Source organism: Cucumis sativus, chromosome 1 (genome assembly GCF_000004075.3).
Source record: "Cucumis sativus cultivar 9930 chromosome 1, Cucumber_9930_V3, whole genome shotgun sequence".
Lineage (NCBI taxonomy): Eukaryota > Viridiplantae > Streptophyta > Magnoliopsida > Cucurbitales > Cucurbitaceae > Cucumis > Cucumis sativus.
Genome location: NC_026655.2, coordinates 26,875,163 through 26,893,921, shown reverse-complemented (window position 1 = coordinate 26,893,921; position 18,759 = coordinate 26,875,163). Strand labels below are relative to the sequence as shown.

The window sequence follows — 18,759 nt, the reverse complement described above, 5'->3', positions numbered from 1 at the left end:
ACATGACACGTCATTAAAATTGTAAAAAAGCACCATAAATAAAAACGTAGGAGCTACCGTATGGGATTAATCTCACACGCTTGTCAGATCAGTGAATGAAACTCCGGACTTTCTCGACCTCACTTCTCCGACGCCTTGCTTTCGTTTTAGGGTTTCATTCCTTCTTCTTCTTCTTCTTCTTCTTCATCTTCATCTTCTTCAATTGTTTTCTCAAATCATGGCCGAGGTTATGAACATGGCCGCCGCCGACGAGTCCTTGGACCGCCGTCGTGATCGCCAAGAGAAATCTTCTGACGAGCAACCTCATTCCTCGCCCCAGTCACACCCTCCTGCTGCTCCGCCTCCTCCCTCCAGAAGAAGGGATAGAGATGAGAGAGATAGGAGAGACGACCGGGATTTTGATCGTCCTCCCAATCGACGTGGTGATAATTACGATCGTAATCGTTCTCCGCCTTCGCTGCCTCCGAGGGACAGGGATAGAGATAGAGATAGGGATTATAAACGTCGGAGCAGTCTTAGTCCTCCACCGCCTTACAGGGATCGTAGACACTCGCCTCCTAGACGGTCTCCTCCTCCACCCTACAAGCGTTCAAGAAGAGATGATGGTGGGTATGATGGAAGAAAGGGAAGCCCTAGAGGTGGTTTTGGGCCAGGTGATAGGAGGTGAGTGGGTGGGAAACTGTTTTGATTTTTTTAGCTTAATTGCTGTTCTGAAGATTAGAAGCTGAATTTATTGCATTTGAAATTGAAATGGCATTCGCAGATTATTGAGTCCATTTTTTTTAAATGATAAGAATTTTCTTGTTATTTCTGGGTTTTGGGATTCTAATTTCTTACCCTCAAACTTCTTGGCATTGTCACTAAAAACTTTTAAGGTCCTTTGTTTGAACAATAAACTGACGCTGAAAGCCACTTTGAACAAAAAATCTTAACTCAACGAGCACATTACGCATGCGACAAATAATGTTCCACACACAGCCTTTAAGATAAATGGTTCTTCCCATTTCGTTTGAGACAAAGTGGTTCATCCCATTTTGAGCTTCATTGGTTCAAATTCAACCCATTCAATGTTCAATAGATATATAGGGAATGAACCATTCTATGTTTTGCTTATAATGGTTCATTCCATATTTTTTGCTCTGTTTGTTGGACAAAGTTGTAGTAGGGCTTCTATGTTTTGCTTAATGGTCTCAACAATCAGAGACGCTAGTGCACGTGTCTTGTATTTTCTCAATCCCCATTCTCTCTTTTCCCTCTAATCCCTCCCTTGGTGTAAGTGCATGACGTTTAACTTAATGAGCTCAGTCGTACTTTCTATTACAATGGATACCTATGCTCACTTTGCTCCCGGTACTTTTTAAATAACTAATGTGTTTGTGGATTTGGTTCTGAATTTTTATATCTTTTCTCGAATATTTGGATTTAGTTCTTATTTTGAGTTTTAATCAAAGTTCTTTTTCCCTTAAAAAGCCATCCCTCGTATAATGATTGTGGGCATAGCATTCCCTTCTCTGAAATCACAAATTATCAACATTGCATTGAAAATAAAGTTAAAAGAATGAAGTTAGATAACACAATTCAATAAAATTATGAGATAAAGCAATACAGTGCTGGAAAAGAGGCCTAGTTTAAGCCACAAATTTCAAACGTTTTCTTATTTGTTGACTAATGCTTAGATGCTGTCATTTAAGTATTAATACGTTTTATTTATTTATTTATCCATCTACTTTATCTTATTTCAAGGTTTGGTTATGATTATGGTGGGGGATATGAGCGGGAAATGCGAGGCCGGCCTGGGTATGTTGATGAAAGACCTATGGGTCGGTTCATGGGTCGTTCATCCGGTGGCTATCAAGGTGGTGTTTCTATTAACTGATACTACAAACTAAGCCTTTTCATGACTTCGTGTATACTGATACAAACTTAGTCTATTTCATTTCTTGAGATGTTGTTATAGAACATGAAATACTTAATTTCAGTTTGGCCAATGGGAAAATTTTACATTTCACCTTATTTTTTGTTGTGAATGCAAAAGTATTCATTGGTTTGGAAATGAGATATAGTGTTTGTCCCCATGTCTTTGGCCGATGTCAGCCCTTTTAGCCAATTTATAGAGAAGACTTCCCCTCATTTTCTTTTCTGGTGCACGTTTATGCTACACTATGCTGTTGAATGACTTTATTGTTTTCCCTCATGTCTAGATGTGATACCATCCTTATGTCTCCTTTGGCATATAAAGTTAAGAGGAATTAGTAATGCTGTACTGGTAGAATAACATGCTATTTGCTAATACATTTCCGTGCAATGGTTTTCAGAGTTCTTAAGCTCCCTATGTTTGTCAGCCAAACTGTGTAGACTATATATAAGGGATCTGTAGTTTATTTAGATCTATGAAGTTCAGTATAAATCTCAAAATTCACATATTGAGACCTTTTGACATTGGGCACTAGAACTGCAACATCTTCTTGCATTCCAGTTCTCAATTTTGCATTTGATATATGAATAATATTACCAATTTCTCTTTTTCAGTGTTTTATTGTTCTAGAAATGTTTCCAGAAAAATCTGTAGGTCTCTGGTATCAGTGATCATTTTGTTTGAATGACCAATGTTATGGATGTGATGCTCCCAATTTGATTTTCTTATTTTCTTTAAGCTGTGTTCTGCAGATTGGGATTCGAATCGTGGTGGGCATGGTGACGCACTCAATCCAGGAGGTGGCCAAAGGTTAGCATTCAGTCACAACTCCTTCGTTATCTCGATCCCATAATGGATGCAGTCTCGTGTTATCTATCTGAATATACTTTGGGTTATTGTGTGAGTTTCTTTATGAACATGTGATTTATTTTCTATGCTGCGTGAGATATCATGGGCTAATCATGAACAAGCTAGCAGGGTAAATCTAAAATAGAACTATAATGACAATGCAATAAACAAACAATGCTTATTTTGAACTGCAAAGTGCGAAGGGTGGATTGTGTTAGGAACGAAGGTAGTATGGGTTGTCTTTGTTCCACATTAGTTAGAATGGGATGACTGATGTGGTACTTTAGAGGCTTGGCTCTCCCACCTCAATAGCTGACTTTTGGGGTGTGGTTCCCAAGGTGGTTAAGTACCTAACTGATTGTTAATGGCATGAGAAACATTGTGTAAACATCTTGAATTGCTATTGGAAGTGGCTCTTGAAGAGGGAAAATGATGGGCGTTCTTCTTCTGTAGCTTTATTGTACAAAATATACATTTTCCCATGCCCTTTCTAATTATGTTGTTTCCGGGTTAAATTACTGACTTTTGGAAGAAACCCAACTTGGCAAAACCTAGATGCTGTATTACAGGCCTTCTTTTCTCCCTTTTTCTAAAATGCAACCACATTTGGGTTATTTCTTCTCTTCAGTGATAGATGGTTATGCTCAACTATTTTGGCCTTTGGGTGGTCTTTACTCAGCTTATCAAGCACTTTGTCCTTCAATGTTTATGGTTCCTTTCAAATTTGAATTGCTGATTTTGCGACTGATGTTATTGAGACCACTTTTTGGATATTTAATTAAAGAGGAATAGAAAGGATCTTTCAGTGAATTTGTGACTTAATTATTTTTGTACTCCTGATAGGAGCTCCTGGAACAGTAACTCAAATGGTATTTTGCATAAGTTAAGAACATAATTGCAATGAGGAAATATAGATAATTCCCTCCAAGATGATGCTTGATTTTGTGCTACATCAAACTTTTGTTCTTATTGAATCTGCTTCCCCTTGAATATTTGTTTGTTTATTTGAGGACTTGTGTACTCGATTGCCTCTTTGAAGTGCTGAGTTGAGGGTTCGTGGTTTCTATATATGTTTCTGAACTTTTCATTAAATATATTGATCGGATGATTTGTACAGGACAATAACTTTGTGTGCATCATTCTTAGAGTTGTTTTGGGTTGATTTCTCATTTCGTTTATTTTGTCGTGGTCTATCTAATCAAAGTGTATGCTTTCCTACACAAAGATTTGTACATTGGAATGAAATTGCTATTCATATGGAAGTAAAGTTCATTTATTAGAAAATATAGTTATGTTATTAATTCCGTGGAGAGACTGTTCAGTAATATCCTTTAAAAATTGTCTCTGTTGTTGTATTTTATTGAAAAATGCTCACCGGAAAGCATCAGATTCAGTGACACTTACCCCTTAATTTGAAGGTTGAACTCCTAACTTGTTGAGTAGGACTAGGAGTCATTGAAACCATACAAGTCGTACTGAAATTGAACTAAATAATATCACTGAATAAGCATCAAAATTTCAACTTTGATAATTATTTAACAAATAAGAATACGTTTGAAATTTGTGGCTTAAACTAGGCCTTCTTTTCCAGCACTGTATTCTTTGTCTCATAATTTTATTGAATTGTGTTATCTAACTTCATTCTTTTAACTTTATTTTCAATGCAATGTTGATAATTTGTGATTTCAGAGAAGGCTTGATGACATACAAGCAATTTATGCAAGAACTTGAAGATGATATACTGCCTGCTGAAGCTGAGCGCAGGTATGTTCTAAATGTTATTTTGATTTCTTTGATTAATTGTATGAGTTTTGTTCTTTTTAGTTTTGTGGAACTTCATTTTTTTATTTCAGATATCAAGAATACAAGTCAGAGTATATTACAACACAGAAACAAGCCTTTTTTGATTCTCACAAGGATGAAGAATGGTACTTGTCTTTTACATCTGAATTTTCCTTCTTTTTGCTATTTACCCTAATTCATCTCTTTTGTCTATTTAGGTTGAGAGACAAATATCATCCAACCAACCTAGTTACTGTCATTGAAAGGTGTTTTTCTCATCGTCTTCCCCCAAAAATGGACTTCTTATAGTTGTGGTCAATTTCTACTCATTTTATCAATTTTAGTTAGTGGACATGAAATTGGCTCCTTTTTCCTCCCCCTTTTTTCATATTTTCTTTCTTTCTTTATTTTTTCTTTTGTGTTTTATTCTAATATTTTGATGATGTGTTAAGGAGGAATGAACTTGCACAAAGAACTGCTAAGGATTTTTTGCTTGACCTGCAAAGTGGAACACTGGACTTGTAAGTTTGAACTTTCTACAATTATGTTTGGATTCAAGAAATTTCAATTGTGATGGTAAACCAACGCTTTTCTATTCTTTGATGCAGAGGTCCAGGGATCAGTGCAGCAGCTACAAATAAATCTGGGCAGGCTAGTGAACCAAATTCAGATGATGAAGCAGACAACGATGGCAAACGGAGGCGTCATGGTAGAGGACCAGCAAAAGAAATGGATCTTCTTTCTGCTGCTCCTAAGGCCCATCCTGTTAGTTCTGAACCAAGACGAATCCAGATTGACATTGGACAAGCTCAAGCTCTTGTCCGTAAACTTGATTCTGAGAAAGGAATAGAAGAAAATATTTTAAGTGGTTCTGATAATGACAAATTAGGTCGGGATAAAGCACATGGTGGCTCTTCTGGCCCAGTCATAATCATACGGGGGCTGACAACTGTTAAAGGCTTGGAGGGCGTTGAGCTATTGGACACACTTCTTACGTATCTGTGGCGCATCCATGGTATAGATTACTATGGAATGGTCGAGACAAGGGAAGCTAAGGGTCTTCGTCATGTAAGAGAAGAGGGGAAGAGCTCTAACATGGCTGGTGGTGCAGACGAGTGGGAGAAAAAGCTTGACTTACGTTGGCAAGAGAGATTGAGAGGTCAGGATCTGTTGGAAGTGATGACTGCCAAGGATAAAATAGAGGCTGCTGCTCTTGAAGCTTTTGATCCATATGTTCGCAAGATCAGAGATGAAAAATATGGATGGAAATATGGCTGTGGAGCCAAGGGTTGCACTAAGCTGTTTCACGCCCCTGAGTTTGTTCATAAGCATCTTAACTTGAAACATCCAGAGCTTGTGATGGAACTGACTTCAAAAGTTCGTGAAGAGTTGTATTTCCAAAATTACATGAAGTAAGTAAAATTTCTGACAGCAATTCTCTCTCATTGTTGATGGAAGATGTTATGTCATTAACTAATACCTTCTCCACAGTGACACAGATGCTCCTGGAGGGACTCCTGTTATGCAACAATCACTCCCGGTATGCTTATAATTTATGCATTTGCTGTGACAACGTATTAGATGCCAACAGATAGTAAATTTTCCTTTGTTGGATTAGTAGTTTTCATTCAAGAATAACAAGAAAAAAAAGCCTACGACACACAAACAGATGGACAGAAGAATAGTAGGTTATGTATTCCCCCAAGTTTGATGTGTGTAAATTGTAATCCCCTCTTCTATTGAATATTGTAACAAAAACTATTACACACACATACATAAAGGATATCAGATTGGCTGGTCAGTGTTGATGTTAGTATGTTATCCACAACTATTGACAATAACATGGTATAAGAGCACATTTTTCATTTCATGGGCGATTGTTGTCGTCATCATACTGTTCTAATGGGTAATTTCTCATTTATGAGGATCTGAGTTGTATTCTCCCTGTAGGATTTTGGCATGCCTAGTTTATAGTGTGTGAACTGTCATTTTTTGGACTGACAATGTAAACATATGCAGTCTAGCAAGTATAAAATCAAATTTAATTTTTTGGCATTCCTTTCTTTTTCTTTTTAATCCATCAAGAGACAATTTTCTTATGCAGAAGGATAAGCCACAGAGACGTAGGATGAACTTAGATGGTCGGTTGAAGGATGACAGAGGCAATCGCAGGGACCGGGATAATTGGGCTAATGGGGGTGACAGATTTGATAGATCTGAGAACCCACAATCAAGTGATTTCCCATCAGCAAATGATGGTACAGATGGTGGAAACATTGATGATCCTATGTTTGATTCTTTTGGCGGACAAGGAAGACACGTTGCTCCTTTTGCCTCTGAAATACCGCCGCCAGTGCTTATGCCTGTTCCTGGTGCTGGGTATATTGGCTTAACTTAATTACTCAGCAGTTTTGTGCCCATTGTATTCCTGGTGATCTAACATGTTACATTCTATCACAGTCCATTAGGACCTTTTGTTCCTGCTCCGCCTGAAGTGGCGATGAGAATGCTGCGGGAACAAGGTGGTCCACCTCCTTTTGAGGGCGGTGGTAGAAATGGAAGGCCAGGACCTCAATTAGGTGGATCTGCTCCAATCCTTGCCCTATCTTCAGGTTTTCGACAGGATCCTCGTCGAATACGGAGGTATAACTGCTGTAGGTTTTAACTACTGATATGGTTCCTTTTACCCATTTTGTAATGTTGCTTTCATTGGCCTGCCTTCTTATATTGAGGTACAGTAGACTGTCTAGGCAGGTCAATCTAAATTTTTATATGCAGCTCATAAAAGTCAACTTAAAAATAATACCCATATCCTTGCGGATAAATAAAAAAAGTGCATAGGCATATAGTGGGATCTACTTTTTTAGTTGTGAGGGATTGGTAAACAGTTTAGGTTCCCGCTGTAAGCCATCTTCTTTGTCCTAAAATGGAATTGCTGTACAGCAATCTTCTTTGTCCTAAAATGGAATTGCTGAAACTTTAGAGGGTGTTTGGACCATATCACTACTAAACAACATCATATTATATCTTATTAATTCCTTACACAGTGGGCTTCAGGAATACACAACTCCCTGAACTTCACAACTCCTTGGAGTTCACCATTTTTGCTTCAAATACCCAAGAGTTATATAACCAGTTACAGAAATTAAGCACTTACGTGACCTGACATTTTCCCAACATGTGCTTCATTGCTTCTTAGTATAGATTGATTTGTAGGGTGATCCTGCAGCCAGAGAAAATTCTTTATGATGTATATCTAACAGCAAATATCATGCAGTTATCAAGACCTAGACGCACCGGAGGACGAAGTCACTGTAATAGATTATAGAAGCTTGTAGATATTTGGCATCGGCAAAGTTTAGAGGCCCGCTTGTGTTTCTAAGAAGGGGGGATGCAACTCCAAACCTGGTACGAATTCGGAATGGTCACTGTTTGGTATTCCTTGTTGCTGAAGAGGTTTGCTTTGTTTCACCCCATAGTGAAAACTGAACTCTGAGTTTATCACATTCTGGATGTGGGCAAGTACAAATACCTTCATGAGAATTGTGCATTCATTTAACTTTAATTTTTCCTTTTCTTTTTGTCCACCACTCTGTATTTTTAGTGAAAAAGGAATTCAACCAGAAAGCAAGAGATTTTACAATCGAAAAATTTCCCCGTCTTTCGAATTGTCGAACTTCCGAAGTTAGGAGTGTGCATTCCCTTATTTAGTTTTATATTTTTTTTGGTTTTACTATAGTCGATTTTGGTGAAAGCAAGAAGTAGTAATAAAAATTGTGGATATTAAATCTTGTTTCATGGAGACCTTCTAACAGTGAAGATTGTAATGTTAGGATGCTATCTTATTAATATTTTTAGAGAATATTCAGTCCCCATTTGACATGTTTGAGTAGAACTGGAATGTTGTCCTTTATGCACTATTATGATGTTATTTCAGAATGTGCTTAAATTCTCTTTTCAGATGTTGGCCAGAGGTGGAAACTTGTGTGAATTTGTCATCTTAGATGTCTAATTATAGTTCTCATATTCAATATTTCTGGTAGAAGTTGAATGAATATTGGACATTTATTGAACTGAGTTCAAGTATATGGATCAAATGGGTTTGGTTGCTTATCCAATTTTATGTAATTAGATGGGTAAGTTTAGGTTTTAATTTTAATGAATTGAAAATTTTCCGAAATTCGGTTTTTCAGGAACTAAGCCATAATACAATGTCTGTCATTCTTAATGTTTTACCAATCTTTGGTGTTGATACTTGAATGGAATGGTAGACCCAACGGGTCCAATTCTATAAGATATTTTTAAATAAAAATAAAAGGTCTAGTTGCTCAAGTTCTATATCCTTGAACTTGAGGTGTGATATTACATGTTTTAAACTACTTAAAACAAAGTTATAATGATATTGATTATACTTTCTGTATGAAGGAAAATGTGATACTTGTACATATTTACGTGAAATGAATTCTAACCTTCTAGATAGAAGAAAGGCTTAAAATATCTCATTATTACAGTTGTACTAAGAAAAAGAAGTGGATGAAGATTAAATCTAACACAACACTTCGATATGATTGCATAATAAATACACTTCTTTTGTGTAAGGAAAAATTGTTCAACTTTCTTAAAATAATAATAAAAAAACACTCTTCTTATTTTTTTCGTTGAGATTAGAAAAAGATGGAAAGTTAAATCTTGACCGATGTCAATAGTTGGTCTTTGTCTCATTGGATTTAAATATTAGGATAAGCGATAGAAAGTTATCAACTTTAATACTTAGATCGTTTGAATCGAAAATGGAGAAGTGTCAAGAAAGTTATAATGATTATGCATCTACAATTTACTAGTATCAACTAACTATGCCTTGATGACAGAAAAAAAATCAATCTGAAAAAATAGAGATTCATCCAACAGAGAAATAAAAAAGCACATTAATAAACACAGCAATTAATATCTTATTATCACATTTGAGCAGACATATCAATGACCCTTATGTACAATATATGGTGGACCCTCTTTGCAAACGTGAAAAACAGGGGGGAATCTTTGTTAGCGACTCAAGTGAGTATCAGATTCTTCGGTTTCAGATTGTGGCAATCTCCATTTTTATCAGAAAGCAAGGAGGTTGAAAGCTCAGACTCAGTTGCAACCGAGAGCAGGGCAGCAAGAACTTGAGCAGCTTCAATAAGAATGGAAAAATGACAGTTCATTCAGCAGCAACCGATGCCGGAGGTAGCCAGCAATCTCCAAGAATTATCGGGAATTGAGAAGAAAACAAGCATAACTTAATGGAGCTAGCTATTCTATTGGATGGAGGCATCATAAAATATGGTCCCTGACTGCCCCTAACAAGATGAAACTTAGGACCAATGGATGATTGAATCTAGTGTTACATGTACATCTTACAGAGGGAAATGTGGACAGCCTAGACTAAAAATGAAAGAGGGTGGGGGTAAATCATTCTTGAATCTTCAGAGATGTAGCAAGCATTTTAGCCATCACCATTGGGACGTTTCAGAAATATAGGATGTGTAAGATGTGCAGTTGTTTCTGTGAGGTCCTTACTTCCTTTGCTTTTTTGGAAGAGGTTCTGTCTCAGCCTGTCAAATAAGAGTTGATACAAGTAAGAACAGAGAAAAGCACAGTTCAGACATTCAAAAGTTGTAAACAGCATTCTAGAAACCCAATCCAGAATTTTTGGAACTGGTTCTCCTCAAATTACATTTTCTTTCCTCTCTTTGAGAAGAAAAGAGAGAGAATCAAAATATATGAAAATGGATGGCTGTTAATGTGAGGATATATATAACCATATAAGCAATAAGAGAATAAAACATAAGAAAAATTGGTTGAAGAAAAAAATTATGGTACTAGGAGGGACTGGTTTAATCTTATGGTGGCACTTATTTAGGATACTAAAACTCACTAGTTTTCTAACAACCAAATATTGTAGGATCAATTAAGTGATTGCGTTATGAGATTAGTCACTGTGTATGCTGCTCGAACACTCTTGGAGGGTTTAGGGATTATTGTATAAAATTTTACCACTTGATATTTGCAAAACACTTCCCACAACTTGAGTCCAAGAAACTCCAGTCAACTTTTAAGACACTTGGAAAGCTAGATACTCGTTTAGCTACTATACGTTCACAAACAAAATCCTATCTGCCTTGTTAATGTAATCCTAGCAAGTAGCAACCTAATTATTCTCCTTTTTTATTGTAAAAATTGTGGTTCTGAGGATGGATGTGCACAATCCCTACTAAGTCTTAAGTAACCATTTTTTAATTGAAATTTGCCAATGTCATAACATTTCAAAAAGGTGCTTGTAAAATGTTGCAAAGATTCAGAACATTTTCATGTCACTACATAAAGAAGGAAACAATATTAGGACCATATCAAACCAACAAAATTTTCCATAAAGTTCACTATGTGGACCAATAATTTCCACTTCCCTTTCTAAACTTCCATAGGATCAAGTCATCTCAAAATGTTGCATTGTCAATTCCTTAGGGGATATCAACAAAACATCGCAATGTACGTCAAAATGTATGGACACTCCAAATGGGTAACCAACAATTCATTGATGAAGTTATCTACTTGTAAATATGTGTTGACAAATTGATTAACATTAAACCAGTTGTCATGATCCTCTGTACACTAAAGGAAAAGAAAATAAGAAAGACAAAATCTTGGCAAGAAAATACTCACAGCATTTGAAAGCTGCTCACGAATGTAGGCCATTGACCTTAACATTGCACCCAATGTATCTCTAGAGACCTGAAACTTAACCTCGGACTCTCCAGAAGTTGTCTCAGTATCTTGAAGCTGAGATGGAATTGATTTCAGAACATGCATTTATGAGTAAAATATAGCACGTATAGCTTTCAGAAAAAGTGACCACAACGCATTTATAAGTAAAAATGCAATGCACATATAGCATACATAAAGAGACACCAGAACTCTTAAGAGTCGTGTAAACACCCTCCCGAACCATGAAAAGGACACTACATATCCTTCGTGCTTCTAAAATAGGATCATTGCTAATATTTAGAAGGAGCACTGAATGCTTCATTACTAGAACCTAGCACTTATTTGAGACATAAAAATCAGGTAACTTTAAAAAAAATTAGATGTATTTGGTATTGTACCTTCAAGTTGATGACAGCAACTTTGTTAGCTGGTGTTGATAGCTGTTCACTGATGTATGCCATAGACCTCAACATTGGCTCCAGTGAAACCCTTGAGAGTTGAAACTTAACTTCCGATTCTGCAGATGGACTCCTACTGTAGTCTTGCAGCTACAATGTGCAATTGTAACAAAGAAGCTTACTGTTAATAGGCGAGACAGTGAATTTCAAATACGTACTGAGTTATAATAGTAGCAACCCGGATCAGAGTTGAGTTAAACAAATGAGATCAGAACAGACAACCTAAATATATCATAACTTCTTACAAGTTCTTTGAAATCACAGTTCAGGAAAAGAAAATCATGTCTTTTAGTACCTTCAGGTTGATAACAGCAACTCTATTTCCTGTGGTTGAATTTTTATTCTCCATCACCCAAGTCATTGATTTCAGATAAGGAAGAACAGCCTAACCAAATAGAAAATATTAGAAACTGTACCCATGCTCACAATTCTGAACCAAGAAATAAGCAAAATTAAATGAGAACAAACCATGTGGTCAGGAGGATTATCATCTCGGTGAAGAGACACAGGGGCTATATGTGGGTAATTCAAATCAGCAATAGATTGGACAGGAGCACCAGCATCATTAAGATTAAATCGTCTCATAACTTCATCTTGACGAGGCCACAACAGTGGAGTCGTATCTGATGCTGAAGCTGAGGTCTTCCTCTCATCATAGCCAGCCCCACTAACCTGAGAGCTAGGAGGTGTAACTTTTGCTACATTCTTCTTGACAATGGCCACTCTTTTCCCAGCTTCTTTAAGTGCAGTCATGGCAACATTATAAGTCTCTAGAGCAGTTGCCCCTTCCTCTGCATACCTGATTGCTTCTCGGCATAAATTATTGAACCTTGACGATAAAGACTCCTGGCCATGTAACTCAATAGCACGCTCATCCGATCCAAGTCCACTCCTTGCATTCCTTGTCCATCTTTTCAAGATGTAATGAGATGGTAATGTAAGAACGTTAGTTACTGTGAAGACTGTCAATACATGTCTGCAAAGGATGCCTGAATACTCGAACATTTGACAACTACAATTAGCTCTCATATCTGGAAAATTCAATGTGACAACATATGCCTTTTGATCATCTTCAAATTTAGCAACCCTGAAAGTGCTAAGAGCTGCATCACCTTCAATTCGATTTGCAGTGTAGACAAAAGTTTCAACAAGCTCCTCTTGAAATTTTGCAAAAATTTTCCTCGTATAAAGATTTGCTGCCTGTTTCTCCATAGGAGATGGTGTCCTCAGTACAGGTGTCGTGCACATTGTATCAAAATCTGCTTCTATTTCCTTTTCAAACCAATTTTCTAAAGCTCGTTCATATTGTCTAAAGAACAATGGTAATGTGGTCTGCTGATTCACGTATCCATCAAAAAAGGAATTATCATATCCTTGATTAGGCGATATAACAGCAAAAAATGAATCACGAACATATACAGGAACCCACTGAGCACGTGCATTATATAATGATAGGAGCCAATCATTTCTCCCTAAATTATATTTTTCGATGATACAATTCCAAGCTGACTCAAATTCCTCAATAGTTTCAGTCAAGTTGATACAATTGTAAAGTTCAACTTGAAAATTTGGATGTGTGAGACATACGTGAGCTAACTTTTGCTGGCCTTCCCTTAAGACATGCCACCTACTAATACAGTGTCGGGCTTCTGGAAACACTTGAGCAACAGCTACATGTATGGCTCTGTCTTGATCAGTGGTAATTGAAACGGGCTGACGATCATTCATTGCAGTTAGAAATGTTTTGAATAACCAAACAAAAGAAGCCTCAGATTCATCAAGAAGTAAAGCACATCCAAACAAAATCGTCTGACCATGATGGTTCACTCCAGTGAATGGAGCAAATGGAACTCTGAATTGGTTAACTCTGTACATTGTATCCAATGTAACTGCATCACCAAAATGACTGTACGCTGCTCGAGACCTTGCATCTGCCCAAAATACATTAGCCATTCGATTATCGTCATCAAGTTGTATTGCATAAAAAAATCCAGGATTCTCAGACTGCATTTTCTTAAAATATTCCAGCATATTCTGAGCATCCCTCCCCAGTGTCCTCTTTCGACCAGCATTCCTGATGGCATAATTCATAGTTGACGCATTGTTAAGAGACCGATTAACTTCTGCTTGAGATGTAGTTCTACCTCCACGATTTTTCTCTGCAGGTACCCGGCTGTCATCCATTAATACAGACATGACACCACTGGGAACACCTGCCGAACCAGTGTAAGCTTCAGTCATGGTTTTTGCAGCACCAGCAAAATGTCTGCGTGGCCGTAGATACTGCACCTTACTAGAATTGACTGTAGAATGACTATGCTCCTTCACAAACTTTGTGACAACCCATTTATCCTGATCTTTCAACTCTATCCTAAGCATTGCATCACAACTATCAGCTGATTTTCTTTTTGAACACTCTCTACCACATACAAATTCTCTAGCAACTATAGTTCCATCAGATTTAGAACGACTAAGTTGGCCGAGTTTTGAACTAAAACCAAAGCGTCTAGCATACTCATCGTAGAAGGTCTTGGCATCGCCTTCAGATTCAAATTCCATGCCTACAAAAGGTTCAATGATTCCATCTTCATCATGAAGACCAGAATCTTCAACAGTATTAATTTCACCTTCATGAGGGTCAACATCACTATCATCTACAACTGCAGGATGGGCTAACCCATCAACTTCAACCATTTCATCCATTTAATCCACTGCAAATCCGAGTTATGTACCCAATATATAAGGGAAAAGGCCATTCATTTTTGCTCCCAATGGAATCTAAATGCAATCTGCAACAAAATTTCAAATAAAAAAATATCATTAAGTTGCAGTCCGTAAGAGCTCACGACAGAGAAAACAGTCAATTATAAATTACTGATACAGCCAACTTTTCACCACATGGTGACAAAAGTCTTCACAAAACCTCATTTTGTTCCAAAACCCAAGACACACACTCCATAAATATTTAGTAACAGAAGGCCACAAGAAATTTATATTAGAAAGAAGTTCAATTCCAAAACTCATTAACATCTGCCACATTTTCAAATTTACAAATCAGTGTCTAGATTTCCCTAAAAGATGGAGAGGTAGCCAACATTCCAAAAAGTCACCATTATCCTTAATCTAAAATAATTGCAAAAAGCTCCAACAACATACCACCAGAAGTCAACAATGAATCCACCAAAAAGCATTTGGAAACAGAAAGATTACACGAGAGAGAGAGAGAGAGAGAGAGAGAGAGAGAGAGAGAGAGAGAGAGAGAGAGAGAGAGAGAGAGAGAGAGAGAGGAGTTAGGAAGTGAAGAACTTGATTAAAATTCTTGCTCAATTTCTTTCCAAATATCACATCACTGAGGTTGCGGATCATAGACACGTAAACAGGTGTCTTCTTTGAAAGAAAGTGTTTGACAGTATGGGATTCCATCTCAAAATTGGCTATGAGAGGAGTAGCTCATCTATCTATAAGGAGTGTGAGTCTCTTGGTTTTTCCGAAGTGGGACTCTCAACATCTCAACAGAAAGTAATTGGAATTGACCTTTCTAGGTTCAGCCACCAACAAACTGAACCTTCAAAAACTCTGTTACTTAGTGACTAATTGCCCTTGAAAGCAAAAGGCCAACATCAAAATCAGCAGAACCCGGAATGGGAGTCCAACCCACAAACTGTTGAAATCTCCATAAAGCAATAAACATCTTGGAAGATGCTTATATCTAACAAGTGCAATCCATCGCACAAGTTATTATTGCTAACAGTACAATACAAATACATATAAAATCACTTATTCAAGCATCTAAAATACGATAAGCACCTCACTTTATCATGATCACACTGTCAATTCCCACACATTTAACACCAAAATTCCTTCGTAGTAAACAGAAAAGGAACCAATACCTATAATTTAGAAACAAAATAAAGTAATTAAATTAAAAACATTGCAATTGACAATAAGAAAAAATAATGTCACATTTTAAATAGAAAGCACAAAACTTTTCATAGTTAAGAAACTCAATACACCGAGAACTAACAAACCCAAATCCCATTTTAAACGCATATCTCATTAAACAAAAAAAAAAAAAAAAACACCGCAATTACAAACTACAATCGAATAAAACCAGAGCCCTATGGCATCATAGAGAAAGAAAAACAGAATTAAACCCTAGAAACTGAAAGAGAGGAGAATTAACAAGAGGGAAATCATGGAAGTAAGCATACTTAATACGTTCACAGTGTTGACCGGCCGGTGACTGGCGAAGGCTGAAGTGACGGAGGATGGTGGCCGTGAAGAGGAGGAGAAGGAAAAACGATGAGAGAGAGAGAGGCGCGATCGAGGTGGTTTAGAGAGTAATCGGATGTGCCATCATGTATTCTAATCTGCTGACAGACGAATGGAAAGAGGGCACGTGGAGTTCTTTTTGGGAGATTTTGTGGGTTCCAATTATGTTCATCATTTTTTGTGAATGCTCAAGTGGTATAATCGTCTATCACACTCCATACCATCAGTTTTCTTATTTTCTTTCCTTTCCTCTTTTGTAAGTGAAACTATTTTTCAAATTTGGTTTTTTTGTTTTTTGCTTTTTCACTCTTTTTAAATGAATTTTTATTAGGTATATATAAATCAAATCAACTAAAAGATATAAAGAATTTGATAGTATGACTACGAAACAATCAATTCAATCAAACTTTATATCAATGAATATTTTTTTTTATATATATCAATTACATATGAAATGTTTAAATGAATTGAAATTTTGGACGTTGACGTTCACTTATTATTATTTAGACATTTGTGCTAATTTTATATATTTTATGTATTTCTAACATATTCAATAATTATAATTATTTAACCAAATTTTCAAGAATTATAACTAAAAAATATATTGTTGAAATAATACAAATAGAGAAACAATTTTTTTCCTTAGATTCCTCATTATCCATGAAATATTATTGTGGTAAACACGTTTTACATCTCTACATCAAAAACGTACTTAAATACAAAGCAATAATTAAAAACTGAAAAATAATTCTTTGACATACGCATGTCACTTTGTTATTTTTTGGAAATGACGTTCCTGGTCGTTGTCTCTTTAGTCTCCCACTTTTACATTTTCATCATTGAATCCTCATCAATTTATCTGCATCTTTTCTATTGGATTGATTGCTTGCTTCCAGACATCACAAAAGTCTAATGAAGGTTTGTGAGCTTTTGTCGCAGCCTTGGCTCACAAATCTTCATTTAAATTTGTTGGAAGACTAATTTTTTCACATCCTCACTTTTTTGTTGTGAACTTGCATAGAAAAGAAAAAGGAGTTTGAAAGATTGAAATAATTACAAAAATAATTAATAGGAGAGAATTTGAAATGTGAATAGGTGAGAGATAAAAAGATTTGAATGGTTTTAGAGAAATTTTAGTGATATAATTAATTGAAGAGAAAAAGTTAAAATTATTAATACCAAAGTATTTATTAATAATTAATTTCAAATTAAAAAATAAATAAAAATAAATTACAATAAAACCCAAATGTAAGAAACAAACAAATCTATTAAGAAAAATGACAAAATTGAAAACAAAAAGTTTTTCCTCATCCATAATTTTATGTATACTATAGATAAATATAAGGTGTAGATTTGAACTACATATATTAAAAAATTATGCTCGTTTAGATTTGATTACTTTCTAATTTTAGGAGGAAATTGTAGATGTCTATTAAGCTTTGTTTTTTTCTTTAATAACGAGTAATCTTTATAAATTTTATAATCTATTGTATTATTATTGTATGATGTGGAGAGATATTTTTATGAATATTGAAACTTCATTTTCGTTTATTAGTTAGAAATCATGTTGAGTACATTGAAATAGTTTACCTTCTATATTTATAAATATATGATACAAATAAATAATATGCTAAAATTTGCAACAAAATGCACTCATTCAAAAGGTAACACCATTGAGTCGAGTGGCTTTTCTTGGAAAAAATTCATGTCTAAGCTTGCCTTCTCGAAGGATTGGATTGATAAAGTTATGAGTTGTGTTAAGCATGTGGGATTTGAAGTGCTTGTTAATGGGTGTCCTTCTAAGAGTTCTATCCTTAGAGGGGTGTTAGATAAGGAGACTCGCTATCTCCTTACCTGTTTCTTTTGTATGCTGAATGTTTATATGCTTTTTTGGTTAGGGAGGAGTTGAAGGACAATTTCTACAATTTGAATATTAACAAGTTTAACCCTTCTAGTTCTCACATGTTTTTTCGCTTACAATAGTTTGATTTTTTGTAAGGCTCTTGAGAGGGACCGTCATACTATAAAATAGGTCCTCAACGACTATGAGTGCACCTCGAGTTGAACGATTAACCTGAGCAAGTTTGTTGTGATTTTTAGTAAGAATGTGGTGGGTGACAAGCCCACTCAAGTTGAGGTGGGGTTTGAGTTCTAAGGCTAAGAAAATTCATTGGCTTAGTTGGATAAATCTTTGTAAAAGTAACTGGAGGGGTGACTTGGATTTTAAGAACTTCTCTCTTTTCAACCAAGTAATGTTGGCCAATACAAAGTTGACGCCTTTGTAAGGATCTTAACAATCTCCTGGGTAAAGTTCTTAAAGGGAGGTATTGCAATGGTGTTTCCTTTCTCAAATTCCCCTTGAGAAAAATCTTTCTTACATGTGGAGAAGTATTATTTGGGGATGAAGCTTATTTGAGAAAGGTTTACAGTGGAGAGGAGGCAATGGTAGACATATTATCATCGATGAATACCATTGGCTTCCTCATTGTGCTGAACGTAATTAAGTTGGTTTTGGCTTCAAGTGAGTTTAAGGGAATATGAGTTTCTAGTCTCATGGATAGAAACAAAGGCTATTCTAAACATTCCCTTTAGGAACTCTGACTTTCTGGACAAGATTTTATGAGGCCTTGACTCAAAAGAAAAATTTTCGATTAATAGTGCGTATCATCTTGCAGTTAATATTAATGATTTTGATGAGGTCTCGTCTTTAAATCCTCTTAGGTTGAAAGGTCGTTGGAA

At 36.1% G+C, this 18,759-nt stretch overlaps 2 protein-coding genes across 2 annotated transcripts; one reads left to right on the top strand and one right to left on the bottom strand.

Moving 5' to 3' along the window:
• The first annotated feature begins 83 nt into the window (after window positions 1–83).
• Window positions 84–8,441, top strand: LOC101219335 (serrate RNA effector molecule). The gene is made up of 12 exons (XM_004144030.3): window positions 84–663; window positions 1,744–1,856; window positions 2,668–2,725; window positions 4,454–4,528; window positions 4,618–4,692; window positions 4,765–4,812; window positions 4,999–5,067; window positions 5,155–5,958; window positions 6,038–6,086; window positions 6,651–6,925; window positions 7,007–7,189; window positions 7,824–8,441. Exons 1-12 carry the CDS (start codon window positions 218–220, stop codon window positions 7,882–7,884), a joined length of 2,256 nt encoding a protein of 751 aa, XP_004144078.1. The 5' UTR covers window positions 84–217; the 3' UTR covers window positions 7,885–8,441.
• A 1,001-nt stretch (window positions 8,442–9,442) lies between these two features.
• On the bottom strand, window positions 9,443–16,185 carry LOC101219730 (protein FAR1-RELATED SEQUENCE 3). The gene is made up of 6 exons (XM_011661786.2): window positions 15,960–16,185; window positions 12,217–14,537; window positions 12,044–12,133; window positions 11,689–11,838; window positions 11,249–11,365; window positions 9,443–10,140 (listed from the first exon to the last, which is right to left on the bottom strand). Exons 2-6 carry the CDS (start codon window positions 14,449–14,451, stop codon window positions 10,102–10,104), a joined length of 2,631 nt encoding a protein of 876 aa, XP_011660088.1. The 5' UTR covers window positions 14,452–14,537; window positions 15,960–16,185; the 3' UTR covers window positions 9,443–10,101.
• Window positions 16,186–18,759: the final 2,574 nt, after the last annotated feature.

What these genes read in the sequence shown, in the direction of transcription:
- LOC101219730 (XM_011661786.2), bottom strand. Translation starts at nt 14,451, where the DNA reads ATGGATGAAATGGTTGAAGTTGATGGGTTAGCCCATCCTGCAGTTGTA. An exon ending in TTGCTGTTATCAACCTGAAG is followed by an intron (nt 11,839 to 12,043) that starts GTACTAAAAGAC and finishes TGCACATTGTAG; the next exon opens with CTGCAAGACTACAGTAGGAG. An exon ending in TTGCTGTCATCAACTTGAAG is followed by an intron (nt 11,366 to 11,688) that starts GTACAATACCAA and finishes ATTCCATCTCAG; the next exon opens with CTTCAAGATACTGAGACAAC.
- LOC101219335 (XM_004144030.3), top strand. Translation starts at nt 218, where the DNA reads ATGGCCGAGGTTATGAACATGGCCGCCGCCGACGAGTCCTTGGACCGC. An exon ending in CCTGCTGAAGCTGAGCGCAG is followed by an intron (nt 4,529 to 4,617) that starts GTATGTTCTAAA and finishes TTTTTATTTCAG; the next exon opens with ATATCAAGAATACAAGTCAG. An exon ending in CTAGTTACTGTCATTGAAAG is followed by an intron (nt 4,813 to 4,998) that starts GTGTTTTTCTCA and finishes TGATGTGTTAAG; the next exon opens with GAGGAATGAACTTGCACAAA.